The sequence below is a fragment of the Natator depressus genome, chromosome 1 (assembly GCF_965152275.1).
Source record: "Natator depressus isolate rNatDep1 chromosome 1, rNatDep2.hap1, whole genome shotgun sequence".
In the NCBI taxonomy this organism is placed as follows: Eukaryota; Metazoa; Chordata; order Testudines; family Cheloniidae; genus Natator; species Natator depressus.
In genome coordinates, this window is record NC_134234.1 from 327694609 (window position 1) to 327710628 (window position 16020).

At 38.5% G+C, this 16020-nt stretch overlaps 1 protein-coding gene across 2 annotated transcripts in view; it reads right to left on the minus strand.

Annotated features, from left to right (window-relative positions):
- CACNA2D1 (calcium voltage-gated channel auxiliary subunit alpha2delta 1) overlaps positions 1 to 16020 on the minus strand; it is a 651754-nt gene that overhangs the window by 305136 nt on the left and 330598 nt on the right. For both annotated transcript variants that reach the window (XM_074942556.1, XM_074942557.1), the window contains exon 5: positions 12694 to 12738. In XM_074942556.1, coding sequence (XP_074798657.1) covers positions 12694 to 12738 — 45 coding nt within the window. The remainder of the gene's footprint in view (positions 1 to 12693; positions 12739 to 16020) is intronic.

A 16020-nucleotide genomic window follows, 5' to 3' on the forward strand; every position in this document is an offset into this window, starting at 1 on the left:
ACATTCGCTAGGTGTAGAAGGAGCTCATTTTCAGTGAGAAACTTGATAAAGCCTTGGTATCTAACTAGCCAACGTCAGTCATCTACTCACTGTCAGTTCAAATGTTCATCTTCCCAAGGAATGGCATTAATTTACACTGGCATTCAAAGCATACTGTTATTGATATTAGATTTCAGACATAAAGTGAAAGTGCACAGTAAAATCATGGAGTGTGCATTTTGCTAAAAGAGACGGAAGCAACTTCACCAGGGAACTACTGGAGACTGGAAGGATGGTAGGTGAGTGTGCTCATATACGTAAAATGGAGAAGGGCATACAGTGGGGCAAAAGAACCAAGGCAAATTTGATTCATTTGTTAATTTGTCTTCTACAAGACACTGGCCACATCTTGTGCTGTTTTAAGGCAAGGCACATTTTCCTTATTTGCACTCAGATGAGAATTATTATTTATTATTTGTATTATCTAGGACTCCTAGTTATGGATCAGGACCCCACTGTGCTGCAGAAGGGATGGCCTTTTAGTTGTAGAACTCAACATCATACCTCTCAATCTATCTGCCAATAATCAAATTACAGTGTGTGACAAAGACTCAAAGTGAGGGACAAAAGGAAACTTCAAACGGTGTTGGAATCATTCCTTTAGGGTACACAATGTTTCCTATAAGCTTGGTTTCATGAGTCTTTATTTATGAATCAAATAAGTTTCACTGTAAATGTGAGGAGATATCAAATAGATGTAGAACATAAGTAACTTTGGGATTAAACTGAGTGACACTCCTAAAAATTAGATACATTTGAGGTGTATGCTCACCACAGTTCTCTCTGCTTCCACTGAAGAACATGGGGCTATGTGCTCAACACGAGTTGGAAACATAAGTTAGGGCACAATGCAGTTGTCCCATTATTGAGTAGCGCATCATACAAGGAACATGTTGCATTGTGCTCCACAGCATGAACTGTCTTTCCAATTAGAAAGGATAGAAAAGAACTCAATATGTGATTGTGATCTATAAAACCATATGGGATTTGGAACCTGGCTGGCTGAGATACTGCTTTTATCACTGTGTGATCCCACCACAGTTGTGACTGGCAAGCTAACACCTCCTGGAGCACTCAACATAAACCAAGATTAAATGTAGCGTACCAGCATTATTTAAGCTTCTCTTCCCTATAACCCATTCTACTACAGAGTGTCAAAGTGAAGTTGGCATGATACCTGCAGCATTGTCTGAGTATCATTTTCATTTTGTTGCTCCTCACAAACATGAAGCAGAGTGTAGCAACTGGATGTAGAATAGCAGAGGAAATACAATAAAGAATACAAGATTTGGAAGGGAACCGAGAGTTAAAAATTATGGTAACCCAAAAACAGATTTTGGGAAAGAGGGAAGCAAGCAGGAGACAATCACGTGACATTCCATATCATTTTATTTCAAAAGCTTTTCTCCTCCTACCACCTTATAAAATTTTAAGTGTCAGAATCTAGCTATTTATTCAAGGTATTTCTAAAGTGCTTGCCACCTTGGTACCCAAAATAGAAGTTTATAAGCAAAATATCTTCTCAAGCAACATAGTAATGTTGCTAGCACATCAATGGAGTCCTGTTCTAGTGAAACCTGTCTTGGAAGGAAGTGGAGCGGAAGTCCCGGATCGCTTGAGTACTCATCATTCAACTTTCATGGCGAAGTTTCAATCTATTTATAGCAAAGTGTCACTGTGCCGTCGGCTGCACTGATCCCCTTGGAATCCCAGCATCACAGATAGATGGGAGATTTTCATTTGCCATTCTACTCTGTTTACCCTGAGGAGAATACTAAGCCGATCAGGTAGCAGAGGGGAGAGAAGTAGACAACATGTTTTTGGGATCCCCGGCTTCCTGTTCTGCTGCAGGCACCCCAAGCGGATGGTGAAGAGAAGCCTGGTCAATTTTAAAATAGCTGCTCCATACTGAAGCTCAGAAACAAATAATCACTTTCTAGAGGCTCCTCCCACAGCTATAGCAGCTCCCTTGGGGGGAACAGTGGGTAACAAAAATAATTTTCTGACTTTACTATTGAATGACAAGATTACACCCAAGATTATATGCAAGTCATATTGTATTGCTCGTCCTAACAAATAACCCTGCAAGTCCAAAATATTGGCCAAGCACTTAGGCCAAAAGGGACAACAGTGAATAGGATAGTGACTATTGTGAATTTATGAAGAATTAAAATGGAAACAAAAAATTAAAGAAATATGTAACTATTAAAGGTGGAAGGAAATATATGTTTATGAATTGAAAGGTAAGTGCAAGCTAACATATTGTCAGGATTCTGCAGTGGTATTTAGCCACTTTCCTGGTTTTTGTTTTTCTTTTCTGTTGATCTGCATTTTTCTGCTTTTATCCCAGAAGGAGCCAAGCGCTGTAGAAGTTCAGTAAAGAAAAAAAAAGTTCAAACTTTCATATCCCCTAAAAGGGATTAAAATGTGGGCTGGTTCTGATTTTGTCTCTATTGATTTAATCATCTCCACACTTGAAGTAAAAGTAACTGAAGAAAGAATAACTGAAAACTATACCGAGCAATCCACATTTAAAGCTGTGTGAAATTTCCATTACAAAAACACCAGAACAAATATAGCTAACATGGTTTCAGCACAAAACTGAAATGTATTCCAGGTCACAAATCTTAGGATCAGCCAGGTAATGGAGATCAATTTGGAGTGAACCTGGACTCAGTTTCCAGTAAACCTGGGCTAATTGATTCTCATGGCTTATTTTTAATGAGTTAACCTGAAATGTAAATCAAACAAAATTCAGATGTATTAAATCTCACGAATTAACACTGAAGAAAAAACTGACACTAACCCCTGCAAACCAAAACCAATGAGTTTCACACAGCGTTAACAATGTGTCTTTGAAAAACCGTGGTAACAGGTACCTAGGAAAAGAGGCATTAAAGTGTCTGCTTCCCAGATAATAATTCTGTTCTCAAAAGAGACAAATTCCCATGGCTTAGACTCATTCTGAAAAAAACACAAAGAAACTTCTGTCTTCTAACATAATGCACGTAAACAACAAACAAAGAAAAGTACAGTGAATAATAATTCACTATTTAAAAAGGAAGGGTTGGAGAATTTAAGAAACATGTGTTATGTGTCTTGTTTGGCAAATGCAATTACCCTGCTTCTCTGCTCTATATTTTAAGAGGAGAGGAGGGAGGCAGAGAGAGAAAGAAAGATGAATTGAGGACTTATTTTATATTATATATGCCAATATTTAAAACAATAAACAGGGATATGGGGTGCCCAACTTGGCACACCAAAGGTACACACTTGTCAGAGGGTGGGCTTCATCACTTCCTGAAAATCAGTCGATGAAGTGAGCTGTAGCTCACAAAAGCTTATGCTCAAATAAATTGGTTAGTCTCTAAGGTGCCACAAGTACTCCTTTTCTTTTTGCAAATACAGACTAATACGGCTGCTACTCTGAAACCAGTCCTTGTATGGCATCTCAAGTTCGGCACCCAAAAATTGTGGCATTCATAATCTACTAGTCAGTTTTGAAAGATCACATCCCTATATCCACACAAAAGCCCTCCCCTCCAACCCTGCCTCCTCCTTCTTGGTTTATCTAGTGATTTTAAGCTGAAAGTATGCTTCTCTGTTGCCTGCATTTGCAAAGAGGTATAGAGCTGCATTTATGCCACTGCTTTATATCTTTCACTGAGTCTGTATTTCAGGTATTATCCCCAGAGCAGTCACTAAATGCCATGTATCTCCTGCAGTAGAGCTCAAACAATTTAAAACAGATTATGTAAAACTTTATAAAAGTGGCAGTGTTTCATATTTAAAAAATAATTAGCTATAGGCATGACCTTGTTTGATACAAAACAGGGCTGCTTCCCTGTAGGTAAAACTCACATTTTAGCCTTAGTCAAAGCACTAGTTCCTAGTTTGTTCAGTCTCTTGTGGAGTTTCTATTCTTAGACCTCCCCCTTTGAGTTTAGTAAGAAAATGAATAAAAAGGGCTGCTGTCGCTTTAACTATTAGTAAATGATTAGCATCTGCACAAGCAGTACTGCTCCATCAGTCATGGCTGCTTTCCAATATGGGGCTGATGAAGGAAATCCTCTTCTCTCATAAATCACTTGTGTCAATTAGGGATGCATCCCTTGCCGGGAGATGCAATTGAATGTTCCCAATTAAGGCCTAATGAATAAGAGTAAGCTTCCAGCCAGGCATGGCTGTTCTGGTTTGAGGTTAAACTAAATGTTAAATAAAAAGAGCAACATAGGTAAAAAGAACAAGACTCAGTCCTTTGAGTTAATTAGCTAAGTCACTGCAATTCTGTACTCTCTTTTCCCTTAGGGTATTAAGTTCTTTTTGTGGAAAGGATTATAAAAAGCATGATTAGAATAAAAGGGGAAAAAGTAGATTTGCTCAAGACTCAAGCTATTACCTGCATTATAAATTAAACAACATGGCATTGATAGTGCAGGTTATCACTGCCCTAACTTATCATTTGACTAGCAGCACAGCAACCGATAACTAACTTATATTACCGCTATCTAAAACAAGGGAGGGAGCAGTAGTCTGTGAATAATGAAGACCTTAATGGCCAGTTCTGGAATGATTCCACACATCACTATGATTTTCCTAGTTTATTCTGAAATCTCCAATTACAAATTAATAAGCAGATTTACCCTGTGGTATATTTATACCATTATAGTTTACAGTGGCAATTTGGTAGGTAAACCTGCTACATGTTTAGTGTTAAAAATGGAACATGAACAAAATAATTTCAAGAGCCATCACACAGAAGACACCAGAAAACACTGAATTTTAAACTCTGAAAATTAATGTGTGGTTTAGGTTCTGCTACTGCAGGAGCTGGTATAGCTATTTAAAATACAAAGAAGGCTACTGCATATACATTTGCCATTACATAATGGAAACACAAACCATGCACTGTCTGTGCAGTATTAGAAGTGTCCTGGTTACTGCAGTTTGCCACAGGGAAGAAGTGACCAATATTTAAAAAAAAAAAAAAAACAAATAGGAAAAGAACCCGAAGAGTGAAAACAGGGAGATGGAGCAATTAAGGACTTCCTAGAGGGATGGATTATATGAGCAAATACAGAGAGAGAAATTAGATTTGGAAAAGATCTGTGAAGAAAAAGGTGATGATTTGAAATAAAGCCAGGCCAATGCAACACAAGAAGAGAGGACTGAAGGATGAGTCAGAAGAGACTATAAATAGAGAAGAGTGGAAAGAGCAAGGAGACAAAATGGAAAAAGCAGAGAAAGAGTAATTAAAATGTGTGGAAAAGGACAGACTAACAGTGCTGTTCAGCTGTCACATAAAATCATTGTATCTTTCATACACCTGTACTCTACACCTTCAAATAAAAATCAATTGCATAGACTACAACCTGCCAAACAAGAAGGCTAGGAAATATTTTCTGGTGAACGGAAACCTACTGGTTTAGTCGGTTATCTGCTGTGACCTTGGCAAGTCACTTAGAACATAAGAACACTTAATCTACCCTGTGCCTCATGTCCCTATGTGAAGATAAAATACATTAATGATTATGAGGTGCTCACATACCATTGCACCGAGGGGCATATAAGTAATTAGATAAACTAGCAGCATCTGTTTGATGTTGCAGAACACCAGAGACTCGTTACTGACTGGAAGACCAAGGGTTACAATTTGACTGCTTTATTTGTTGTATTAGAGAAATCAAAGGCCAAAGAATGACTAGTCTTCAAATGGTTTAAAAAAAATCCAAGTGAAGAAAACAGTTAGCCCCCCCAAAATATTCTAGATGGTGGAAAGAGTGAGAGAGGTGTCTCTTCAGAGCATTGTGTAAATAGGAAGGAGAAAGCAAACTGGACTGAAGAACAGAAAAAGACACCAGAAAAATAGAATGGAGTAAATTAACAGGAGGTATTTCAGATTAAGAAGGAAAAGAGAGAAATCTTGAACTAGATTCCTAAATGGTTAGTTTAGCAGTAAATATTTCTGAGGATGGAAGCTACACATCTTCCAGATATGGAAAAGGACATAAGCCCATATTCTTGACAAACTGAAGTCTCAGGAGTTGGGCCTTGGCACATATAAAGCACGAGTGTACCACAGAGGAAATGAAAGAAATTGAAGAAGAATGGCTGAGAGATTGTCGCAGGGGGCAATGTTTCAGAGATGAAGCTAGGCAAATTTATATAGATAGGAGATATGATCCCCAGGTCACTTACTCATTCATACACAGCCTCATCCTAAGCTTTTTAGTACTAGAGTTGCTGTGAAATTTGAGTTGAGGAGAAACCTGGAGAAGGTGGAGTTTTGTTTCAAGGTGCACTTATTACAAATTAGTAGAAGCAGAAAATGAGGAAAGACTGAAACAGTAGGGGGGTGGAATCAGAGTTGGGTATCAGCAGCATAAAATAGTTACACAAGAATAAAATCTGATAGGAAGTATGCCAAGGGGATGTGAGCAACAAAGAACTTTGTGACACGATGGCAGGGAGGTTCAGTGGTAAAGTGTTTTCCATTGCCAAGCACAGAGGAAGAGGAGTTGAATATGTAGAACCAAAACAACAGAAGCAAAGTGGCTGTAATTGAAAAGATCACTGTCCACACACAGAAGGGTAGTTTCAGTACTGTAGAAAGGATAGCTGATAGAACACATATTTGTGAAGGTTGTTTTAGAAGGTGATATTAGCTGGGTGTGACGTGTCCAACATCAGGACCCTGTTATACTGCCCATCGTACATACACGTTAAGAAAGTGTCCCCATCCTCAGGAGTTTACAACCTAAATAGGCAAGACAGGCAAAGGGTAAAAGAAAGCAATACATCGTATAAGCAGAACATTGGAATCAAAAGCACACACCTTATGCAACTTGCTCAAGCTCACACATGAAGTCTGTGGCAGAATCTGCAATTATTATTATTAGTTATTTGCATTACTGTATAGGCCTCAACCAAGATCAGGGCCCCATTATGCTAGGCATTGCAAACATATAATAAAAGACAGTCCTCTTCCCATAGCCCTTACAATGTAAACAGATGAGGGAGATGAAGGGTGGTGAGAAGGAAGTATTAGAATCCACATTTTATAGATGGAGTGAGGTATTGTGGTTAAATAATTTTCCTAGGTTAAAAAAAAGTCTGTAGCACACCAAGGACTTGATCTGTTTGAATCTCCTGTCAGTACCTTACCTACAAAGCCGTTCTTCCTTCCCGATCATATCTTTTCAATAAGGCATCAGAGAAGAATTTGCTACAGGAAACTTCTTAATATTTTTTAGGCTCGAGGAACATAGGCAGATAGATTGGCAGACGCATAACTATGTTATTTTCAGGAGCATGTAATGTAATGATCTATTAAGACTTACATATGGCTCTAATACAAATCCACTGAGCAAAAGGAGTACTGATTTTCAAAAAATTATATACAGCAGTATCTAAATGTAGTATTTTCCAGCAGTGTTTATGTATTGTCTCTACAACTATTGTGGTATAAACTAACACAAATGAAACAGCCAGGGAGCAGACACAACTGTCATTTATTGCATTTTTTCTTCTTTTCCTGGCTGGCCCTAAATAATGACTGCAATTTGCACTGAAAAGCAATTGCAACTAGACTTAACTTCAACTTCAGATTGTCTGTAAAGCATCTAGCATGCTGTCAATGCACACTATATATAATGCATTATATAAACAAACAATATAATATAAACAATTAATCATACTAAGTAAAGATGTTGGGATTTTTTGGATTCAGGTGTGTGTATGTACAGATGGAATCTAATATGAACTAAAACTAAATATACTCCTAGATAGCAACCGTGAAAAAACAGAACAGGGGTTGAGGGGGTAATAGGTACCTATATAAGAAAAAGTCCCCAAAAACGGGACTGTCCCTTTAAAAACGGGACATCTGGTAGTGGTCACCCTATCCTGGACTAGATTACTTTGCACTATTTAAAGGACTTTGCAACAGTGTATACATTTCAGACTTGGAGCTTGCAAAGGTTAGGATGAACCAATATTCAATCACCAGTAGCACAGAACAAGATGATCACAAGCAAACAAGTAAAGGATAGAAAAGGCAAACAGGCTGTGGGAGTAAAATAATCAGGAATATGTGCTGGAATACAGAGCTTTTCATGTCTAGGTCACTGGGTAAAGTCTGATCTAGGTTAGTAGCAAACAACTGATGGATATTAAGTGGCCTCTGTGAAATGAGTTGGTCTTATTCCAGTTCCTAGTATACATATGTTCACATCACAAACTCAATATGTCTATAATTGACATCCTTACTGACATCAGCATATAGGCCAAAAAACTACATTCACAGAGAAACTGAATAACCCTTTCAACCTTAGTGGTCCCAGTTCAGTGTTAAGACACATTGGTAGGACGTTCTAGGAAGGCTTTCACTGCTGTCAGCTGAGCTGTGGCTGAAAAATTGAGAATGACTGTTCAGTCTTGTTAATTCAGTAACTTTCACAGATGTGATATTGTTGGGGAGGGTTAGGCAGGTAAAGGCAAGAATCAAATTAGTTTAAAAGGGCTTACAAGAAAAGGTGATAGTATTAAGACTCATTTATCGGAGATTGAAAAGTCAGGATATATAAACTTGAGTATCTGTAGAACAGTGATAGTTTAGTTGAGAGCAAAGAAGAAAACAACATTGAATCTTGCAGCACATTATGTGGAACAAAAACTGTCCTGAATTAATATAATTTATGGAGACCAATATAAAATGATTTCTCTGGAAAAACCAACAGTCAACCAAATAAGTGAAGGGTCTGAGCAGGCTGACCAGAATAATCAAGACAGTTTGGTTGTACAAGATCAACAGAATGCTCTACTGGAGGGTAACTCAGTTGAATTGAAGACCAGAGTAAACAAGTTTCCCCTTGCTTCAAGATTAATAACCGGATCTAGGAATTAGGCAAATCAAGTGAACTAAAGACCACAGGAGTTACCAGAGTAAGCAAGGTTTCAGAGTAACAGCCATGTTAGTCTGTATTCGCAAAAAGAAAAGGAGTACTTGTGGCACCTTAGAGACTAACCAATTTATTTGAGCATAAGCTTTCGTGAGCTACAGCTCACTTCATCGTCTCTAAGGTGCTACAAGTACTCCTTTTCTTTTTCAGAGTAAGCAAGTTTCAGACAGGCTTCAAGCAGGGACAGTGCTATAGATCTAAGAATTTAGTTCATCAAGGCTGGTAATGATGCACTTCTTCACTGTGACGCCTTTCTGCTTGCTCTGAGAAAAAGTTTCTAAGCTTCACAAAGTCCCAGTGCTTGATGAGATTTTTTTCTTTCTTTCAACAGATACACACATTCCTTTACTCTAGGAGCAGTGTCTTGCACTCCATTTTAATTCCAAACTACTGGAAGGCTAACTGAGTGCACTGCAATAGCCCCATCTTAATGTCAGGTACCCACAAAATGTGAAAAGGTAGGAAAAATGGAGATGGGCAGGGGGTGATAGGGCAGGGTTACAATACATCCGTATTTTCCCGGACATGTCCGGCTTTTTGGTTCTTAAATTGCCATCTGGGAGGAATTTTTAAATATCTAAAAACATCTGGTATTTTGCCATTATTATTTTTCCCCAAAGAAGAGTTGATCATTCAAGAAAGAGAGTGAATGTTGATCATTTGAGAAAGAAAGTGAATGTTTCGCACAGCTGGAAAGGAGGGGAGAGAAGGGGGAACACAGCGCACTCAGGGGAGGAGGCGGGACCGGGGCAGGGATCTGGGGAAGGGGTCCAGTGGGGCAGGGAGGGGGCGGAGTTGGGGCAGGGACTTTGGGGAAGGGGTTAGAATGCGGGTGGGGAAGGGGTGGAGTTGGGGCAGGACCGGGGGGCAGAGCAAATACCCCATGGAGTGTCCTCTTTTTTGAATGTTCAAATATGGTAACCCTAGGGTAGGGGGATACTATTCTACAGTAAGAGGTCTGGAGGAGAGGAGTCAGCTGAAGTAGGACCTCAACACAGTGAGTCTGCACATTAGAATTTAACTAGAAATCAGTGAGACAGAAATTGAAGAAAGGTCTCGAGCTTCTTTTGAGTGTACATATTTCAGATGAAGATGACAGCAAATCTGTTCAACTAGATATCTTGATAACCAGATTTCTGGTCAATCTTATGTTCATCATTTGTTCTTTTAAGGTAGTTAGGTAGTTTTTTTGAGAATTTGTAATAGTATTTTATATATATAAACTTTTCACATTCAAAGTACTCTGCAAAAAATGATTCATCCATCCATATAACCCCGTGAGATAAATTTTATCCCCATTTTACAGATTAAAATGATTATGCAACTAGCTCAAGGCCACACAGTCAGAGCCAGTGCTGGGATTAACAACTCAGAAGATCCCTGGTCCCTAACCCCTGCATTCATTCAAGTAGATCACACAACCCTAGATAAAGGAGAAGATCTAAATGTACTGCATTTAAAAAATTATATATTTAGGCCAAGATTTTCAAAAGTGACTAGTAATTGTGTGTGCCCAACTTGAGACTCCTTAAAGGGGCCAGATATGCAGAGGGTGGGTGCTCAACACTTTCTGAAAAATCAGGCCCTTTTAAGGTATCTCAAGTCAGGCACACAAAATCATTAGCTACTCTCAAAAACAGTGGCCTTTTCTGTATTACGTTTGCTGCCTATGTTTTCTTTTCACGTATATGCTAATGAAAATAAGTCTTCTACTGTTTGTTTATAACCAGTGAGTGCACTGCTGCTTTAAAGGTGATAAAGGTTAGTGTTAACATGAAAGCTTCACCTTTGATGAATGCTGCAGAACGAAAGGCATTACAGGAATTTATCCAGGAAGAGCGTGTCCAGCACTTAGTAGATAGGCATCAGTGGCAATGAAATGTGAAGATGACCTAAATTGTCGGGGCCTAACCAGGACTCATGGGGGACGTCATTAGTGGCATCAATGTGGAGTCAGAACACTAGTTTCAGGCAGCCAAGCAGCTTCTGATCATGCCAGTTACAAAGACTGATCTGGCAGAGAAAAAGCACATGTTTCTCAAAGCAACGAGAGACTTTAAAATCCAACGGCTTCTTGAAGTCTAATTCTTTGTTCATTCACACTGTTTTCTTAAATTTGAAAAAAAAAAATCCTTAAAGAGAAAAAAAAATCCCAGAGATAAAATATCCCTGCTTTCTGTCACTTTGTATTTTCTTCTGGTGTCAAAGGCTGTAGAGCTCCAGAAAGGAAAGGAGTACAAAGCAATGCAAACAAGCTGGAAGGAGGAAGGATAAAATGATGTTTCTGGAAAAGCCTACAGGAGTTCCGAACGGAGAAAGACATAAATTGCTGAGTGGTGTTTGCGTTGCAGCTGTGCCTAACCTATTTTGACCATTGCTATAAAAAAAAGATGCCTCAAAGAACCTCTCAATACTATTTTTATTTAGCAGAATTAAAGCATGAGCTTCTATTTTATGCCAAAACCGCTCACACTTGGATGCACACATTTTAGTATCCTAAATGCATAATTAGGCACTTTAAGAGAAGTGGCCCGTTTTCAGAAATGCAGAACACCTGAAAACTGCATTCAATTCAACAGGCTAGGTATTCAGCATCTTTCAAACTCACATCACTTTTACTTAGGTGCTTAAGTATAGATTTATCTTCAGGCACTCACGTTTGAAGATTTCATTCTGTAGGTTTTGGTTCCTTGTGCACAAACTTTCTGTGCCTGCATCCCAGCTGAGTACCCATATCTGACGTAAGCAACTCAAGTAGTTTTGTTTGACATGATCTATGTATCTTATTTAATTACCTTACAGCAACAGCATCAAGTTCTATAGTGACGCCATCAATCTTTTAGCAATACTTGATTACAGAGTGAGAATTAACCATATTGATCCATCTGATTAATACATTCCAATACCTTTGCCATTCCTTTATACATTAAATCTATAATAAAAAAGGCAGCTATATTATCTCAAGTGAAGGAGACAATAATGTCCCTTCCTCCCAAGAGACAGCAAGATGTTTAATATTTAAAGTCATGGTGGGAAAACTCATATAATTTACTCTTCTTGGGCCAGATTCTCCATTGCCCTGCACCTTTCAGTCATTTGCATCAATGCAAAATAGGTGCAAATTGCTACTGTTTGTAAATTATATCCATTTTCATCCATTTTCCACTCACTTTCCACTGCTGTAAATGACTACACAGGGTGCAGCAATGGAGAATCTGACCACTTAAATCTGCAAAATTGGGCTAGAGATCTCGTAAGAACCAGCTTTTTCATGGTCTTTTCCTGCTGTGGTTTTGTTCCCAGCCAGAAAGAAATATTGGAAACAAAATAAGAAAACAGTTCTGGAGCTCTTGAATTTTGTGTTCTTGATTCTATAGTATTGTAATTCAGATTTTACAGTTTGATTCTCTACATAGGCAATGCTGTGGTGAGAGGGTTATTTTCCCAAGCACACTTCCTCATTAATAACTCAGAAGGCCTAACGAGGGAAAATGTAACCCTAACAAACAAACACAAAAGGCAGCCTAGCAGTCTACCAAACTTGGTGTGCATGTCCAGAAATCCAAAATATTTCCCACAAGTAGCTGAAAATGTCAGTTTAACACCTTTAGAATCTTTAATACCCTTTCAATTTTCTGAGAATTTAAGCAGCCTACAGTTTACAGGTAAAACAAGAAGATAATATATTACTTACATCGTTCTGATCATCTTTTGCATTGTAATAGATGATATCATTATTCTGTGGGAAAAAAAGAAAAGAAAAATCATTCCATTAATTGAAAAGTGATGATGAATACAGAGGTCCATGGGCTAAAGTAAACCTGAATATATACATTTAAGGGTTGATCCTGAATTTTGTGAACACCCCTGGTAATTTCTCAGCCCTTAGTTAGTTCTGTCTTCTTTGAGAACCAACAGATATGACAGAGAAATGTCATTTATTTAGCACTTCTTTCCTGAAAATGTATAAAAGGTATATCAACAACAACTGGAAGAGTATAAGCTATGGTGGGGGGAAACCTACTAATGGAAGACTTATGAGACCTATTTGTTTTAAAGATATATGAAGATAATACATGCAACAAAACAACCTATCAGGCAACAGACATGATAACTCACTAACTTTACAAATGTAAGTGGGTTATTAAGTCTTTCTTGCACATATTTCATTCTTCATGTTGGGTAGTAAAAATAAGCCCTGGGACTATGCATCAGAAGGACAATCTAATTGTTGTGGCATACAAGAGAATGTAATGCTCCAGTGGAGGAATGGTAACATTCTAAATCTAACAGAGCCGTGAACTAGCAGAACATTAGCTACTGCTGGAATATCAGCCTGCATCTTGATTTACTGATTTCTCAAGAGGGTTAAAAATTGGGAAATTTTCCCATGAAAAATCAGTCACTTTTGTTGTATATCTATCAATCCTGCGGAATTCTGTAATGTGGACATTGCTCACCAATACACTGAGTCTGCTTTCCAAGAAATATCACTTTTGTAACATATAACCCTTTGCACTTATTTACACCCTTCTGCTCAAGGATCTCAAGTGTGCTTGCTAAGGCCCTAAGCCTGTAAAACACTTAAGTATGTGCTTAAACTTAAGCACATGCTTAAGTATTTTGCTTGTATCAGAGCCTAAATCACAAGGCAATCATTATTGCCTGAGGTCAACCTCCAAAATCATTGTCATTTGTACTTTTAATCCTGTTTATATTAAATAACCAATTTTACAAGGATATATTTGAACTCTTACTCTTTCTCTAGGTTTCTATCATGCAATAATTGATAACTAAATGAAACATTAGCCCAAAATTGGGCTCACAAAACTGGGTGACTGGGCAACAAAATGGCAGATGAAATTCAATGTTGCTAAATACAAAATAATGCACATTGGAAAACATAATCCCAACTATACATATAAAATGATGGGGTCTAAATTAGCCTGTTACCACTTAAGAAAGGTCTGGGAGTCACTGTGGATAGTTCTCTGATAACAGCCACTCAGTGTGCAGCGGCAGTCAAAAAAGCTTACAATGTTGGGAATGTTGGGAAAGGGACAGATAATAAGACAGAAAATATCATATTGCCTCTATATAAATACATGGTATGCCCACATCTTGAATACTGCATGCCGATGTGGTTGCCACATCTCAAAAAAGATATACTGAAACTGGAAAAGGTTCAGAAAAGGGCAACAAAATGATTAGGGTTGTGGAACAGCTTTCATATGAGGAGAGATTAGTAAGAATGGGACTTTTCAGCTTAGAAAAGAGACAACTAACGGGGGATATGATTGAGGTCTATAAAATCATGGTTGATGTGGAGAAAGTAAATAAGGAAGTGTTATTTACTCCCTCTCATAACACAAGAACTAGGGGTCACCAAATGAATTTAATAAGCAGCAGGTTTAAAACAAACACAAGAAAGTATTTCTTCACACAATGCACAGTGAACCTGTGGAACTCCTTGCCAAAGGATGTTGTGAAAGCAAAAACTATAACAGTGTTCAAAAAAAAACTAGATAAGTTCACAGAGGATAGGTCCATAAATTGCTATTAGCCAAGATGGGCAGGGATGCAAAACCATGCTCTGAAGCGGCCCTCGCCTCTGATTGCCAGAATCTGGGAATGGGCGACATGGGATGGATCACTTGATGATTACCTCTTCTGTTCATTCCCTCTGAAGCACCTGGCATTAGCCACTGTTGGAGGACAGGTTACAGGGCTAGATGGACCAATTGGTCTGACCCACTATGGCCATTATGTTCTTATGTAAACCAAGTAAATTTCTGCGTCAATTTCTACATCTTTTACAGAAATGTATTCTATATATTAAAAGTTTATAAAAATAACCAAAAATGCAAACCCTTATTCACATGCATACATCTTACTCATATGAGTAACCCAGGCTACTCACATGAGTGAAAATTTATAGGACCTGGACTCTAAAAGGAAGAAAGACACACCCTTTCCCTCGTATACATATAAACATGTGAGACTCATCTGAAGAGTACTAACTATGAGTACAGCAATTCTGAAGTTCCAGGCTAAACACAATTAATTTTTGATAATAATAAAGCCACCATACTGCGTGGTATTGGATGACATCATTTCACTTTGCTTTCCTCATCTCTCCAATAGAGATAATGATACCAAACAAACTAGGGAAATGCAACATAGATGGAGCTATTATAAGGCGGGTACAAAACTCACAGCTCATCACATGCACAGACACATGAGGAAATTCCTTTTAGCACTAGAGATCAAAGCTAACTGTGAGTACATTAATCTTTTTCTGGCTATGCTACAATAAGGACAGGAGACACTGGATGTGGTTTAATTAGGCCGTAACGTTATTTCTAAATCTCTGGGAGTACCTGGCAGATGAAATTCTAGAGTGCAGGCTATTGCATAATCATTTATGTCATTGATACAAAGACCTTAATGGTTCATGAGCCAAATTAGTGATCAGCATTACCCCAAAGAGCCACAGTAGTGTGAATCCATTGTTTTATCTACTTCCTCCCCCCCCCTAAAATTATTCTCACAGCAAAATGACTGACCAAGTATTATTATTTTATCAACTACAATTGTTTAACAACATAGTAAAAGCATCCTGATTGGTTAATAACCTAGACTGGTTAATAATTAAGTCAGACATGTGCTGCAAAGAGCCACAAGAGACACATTAAAGAGCCACTTGCAGATCGCAAGCCTCAGTCTGAGTATCACTGGTTTTTATATATCCCAGTTATAGGGTATAGACTGTCAGCCCTCCCTCAGCCACCTTTCCCTTGGCCAACCCACTGCTGGGACCTCACCACTTCCTCCCACCCTCAAATGCAGGAGGGCTAAGGGGGCGCTATAAAGGAGCAGAGGGTTGCCTTCTTGCTGTACCAGTCATAGAAGCCCCAACCCCCCATTTCTGCTCCGTTAGAGAACACTTCCTTGAAATCCTTTACCAATCCATTTTATCTGATCACTGTATCCCTTCCCAATGGAGTACCTGTGCCGGACA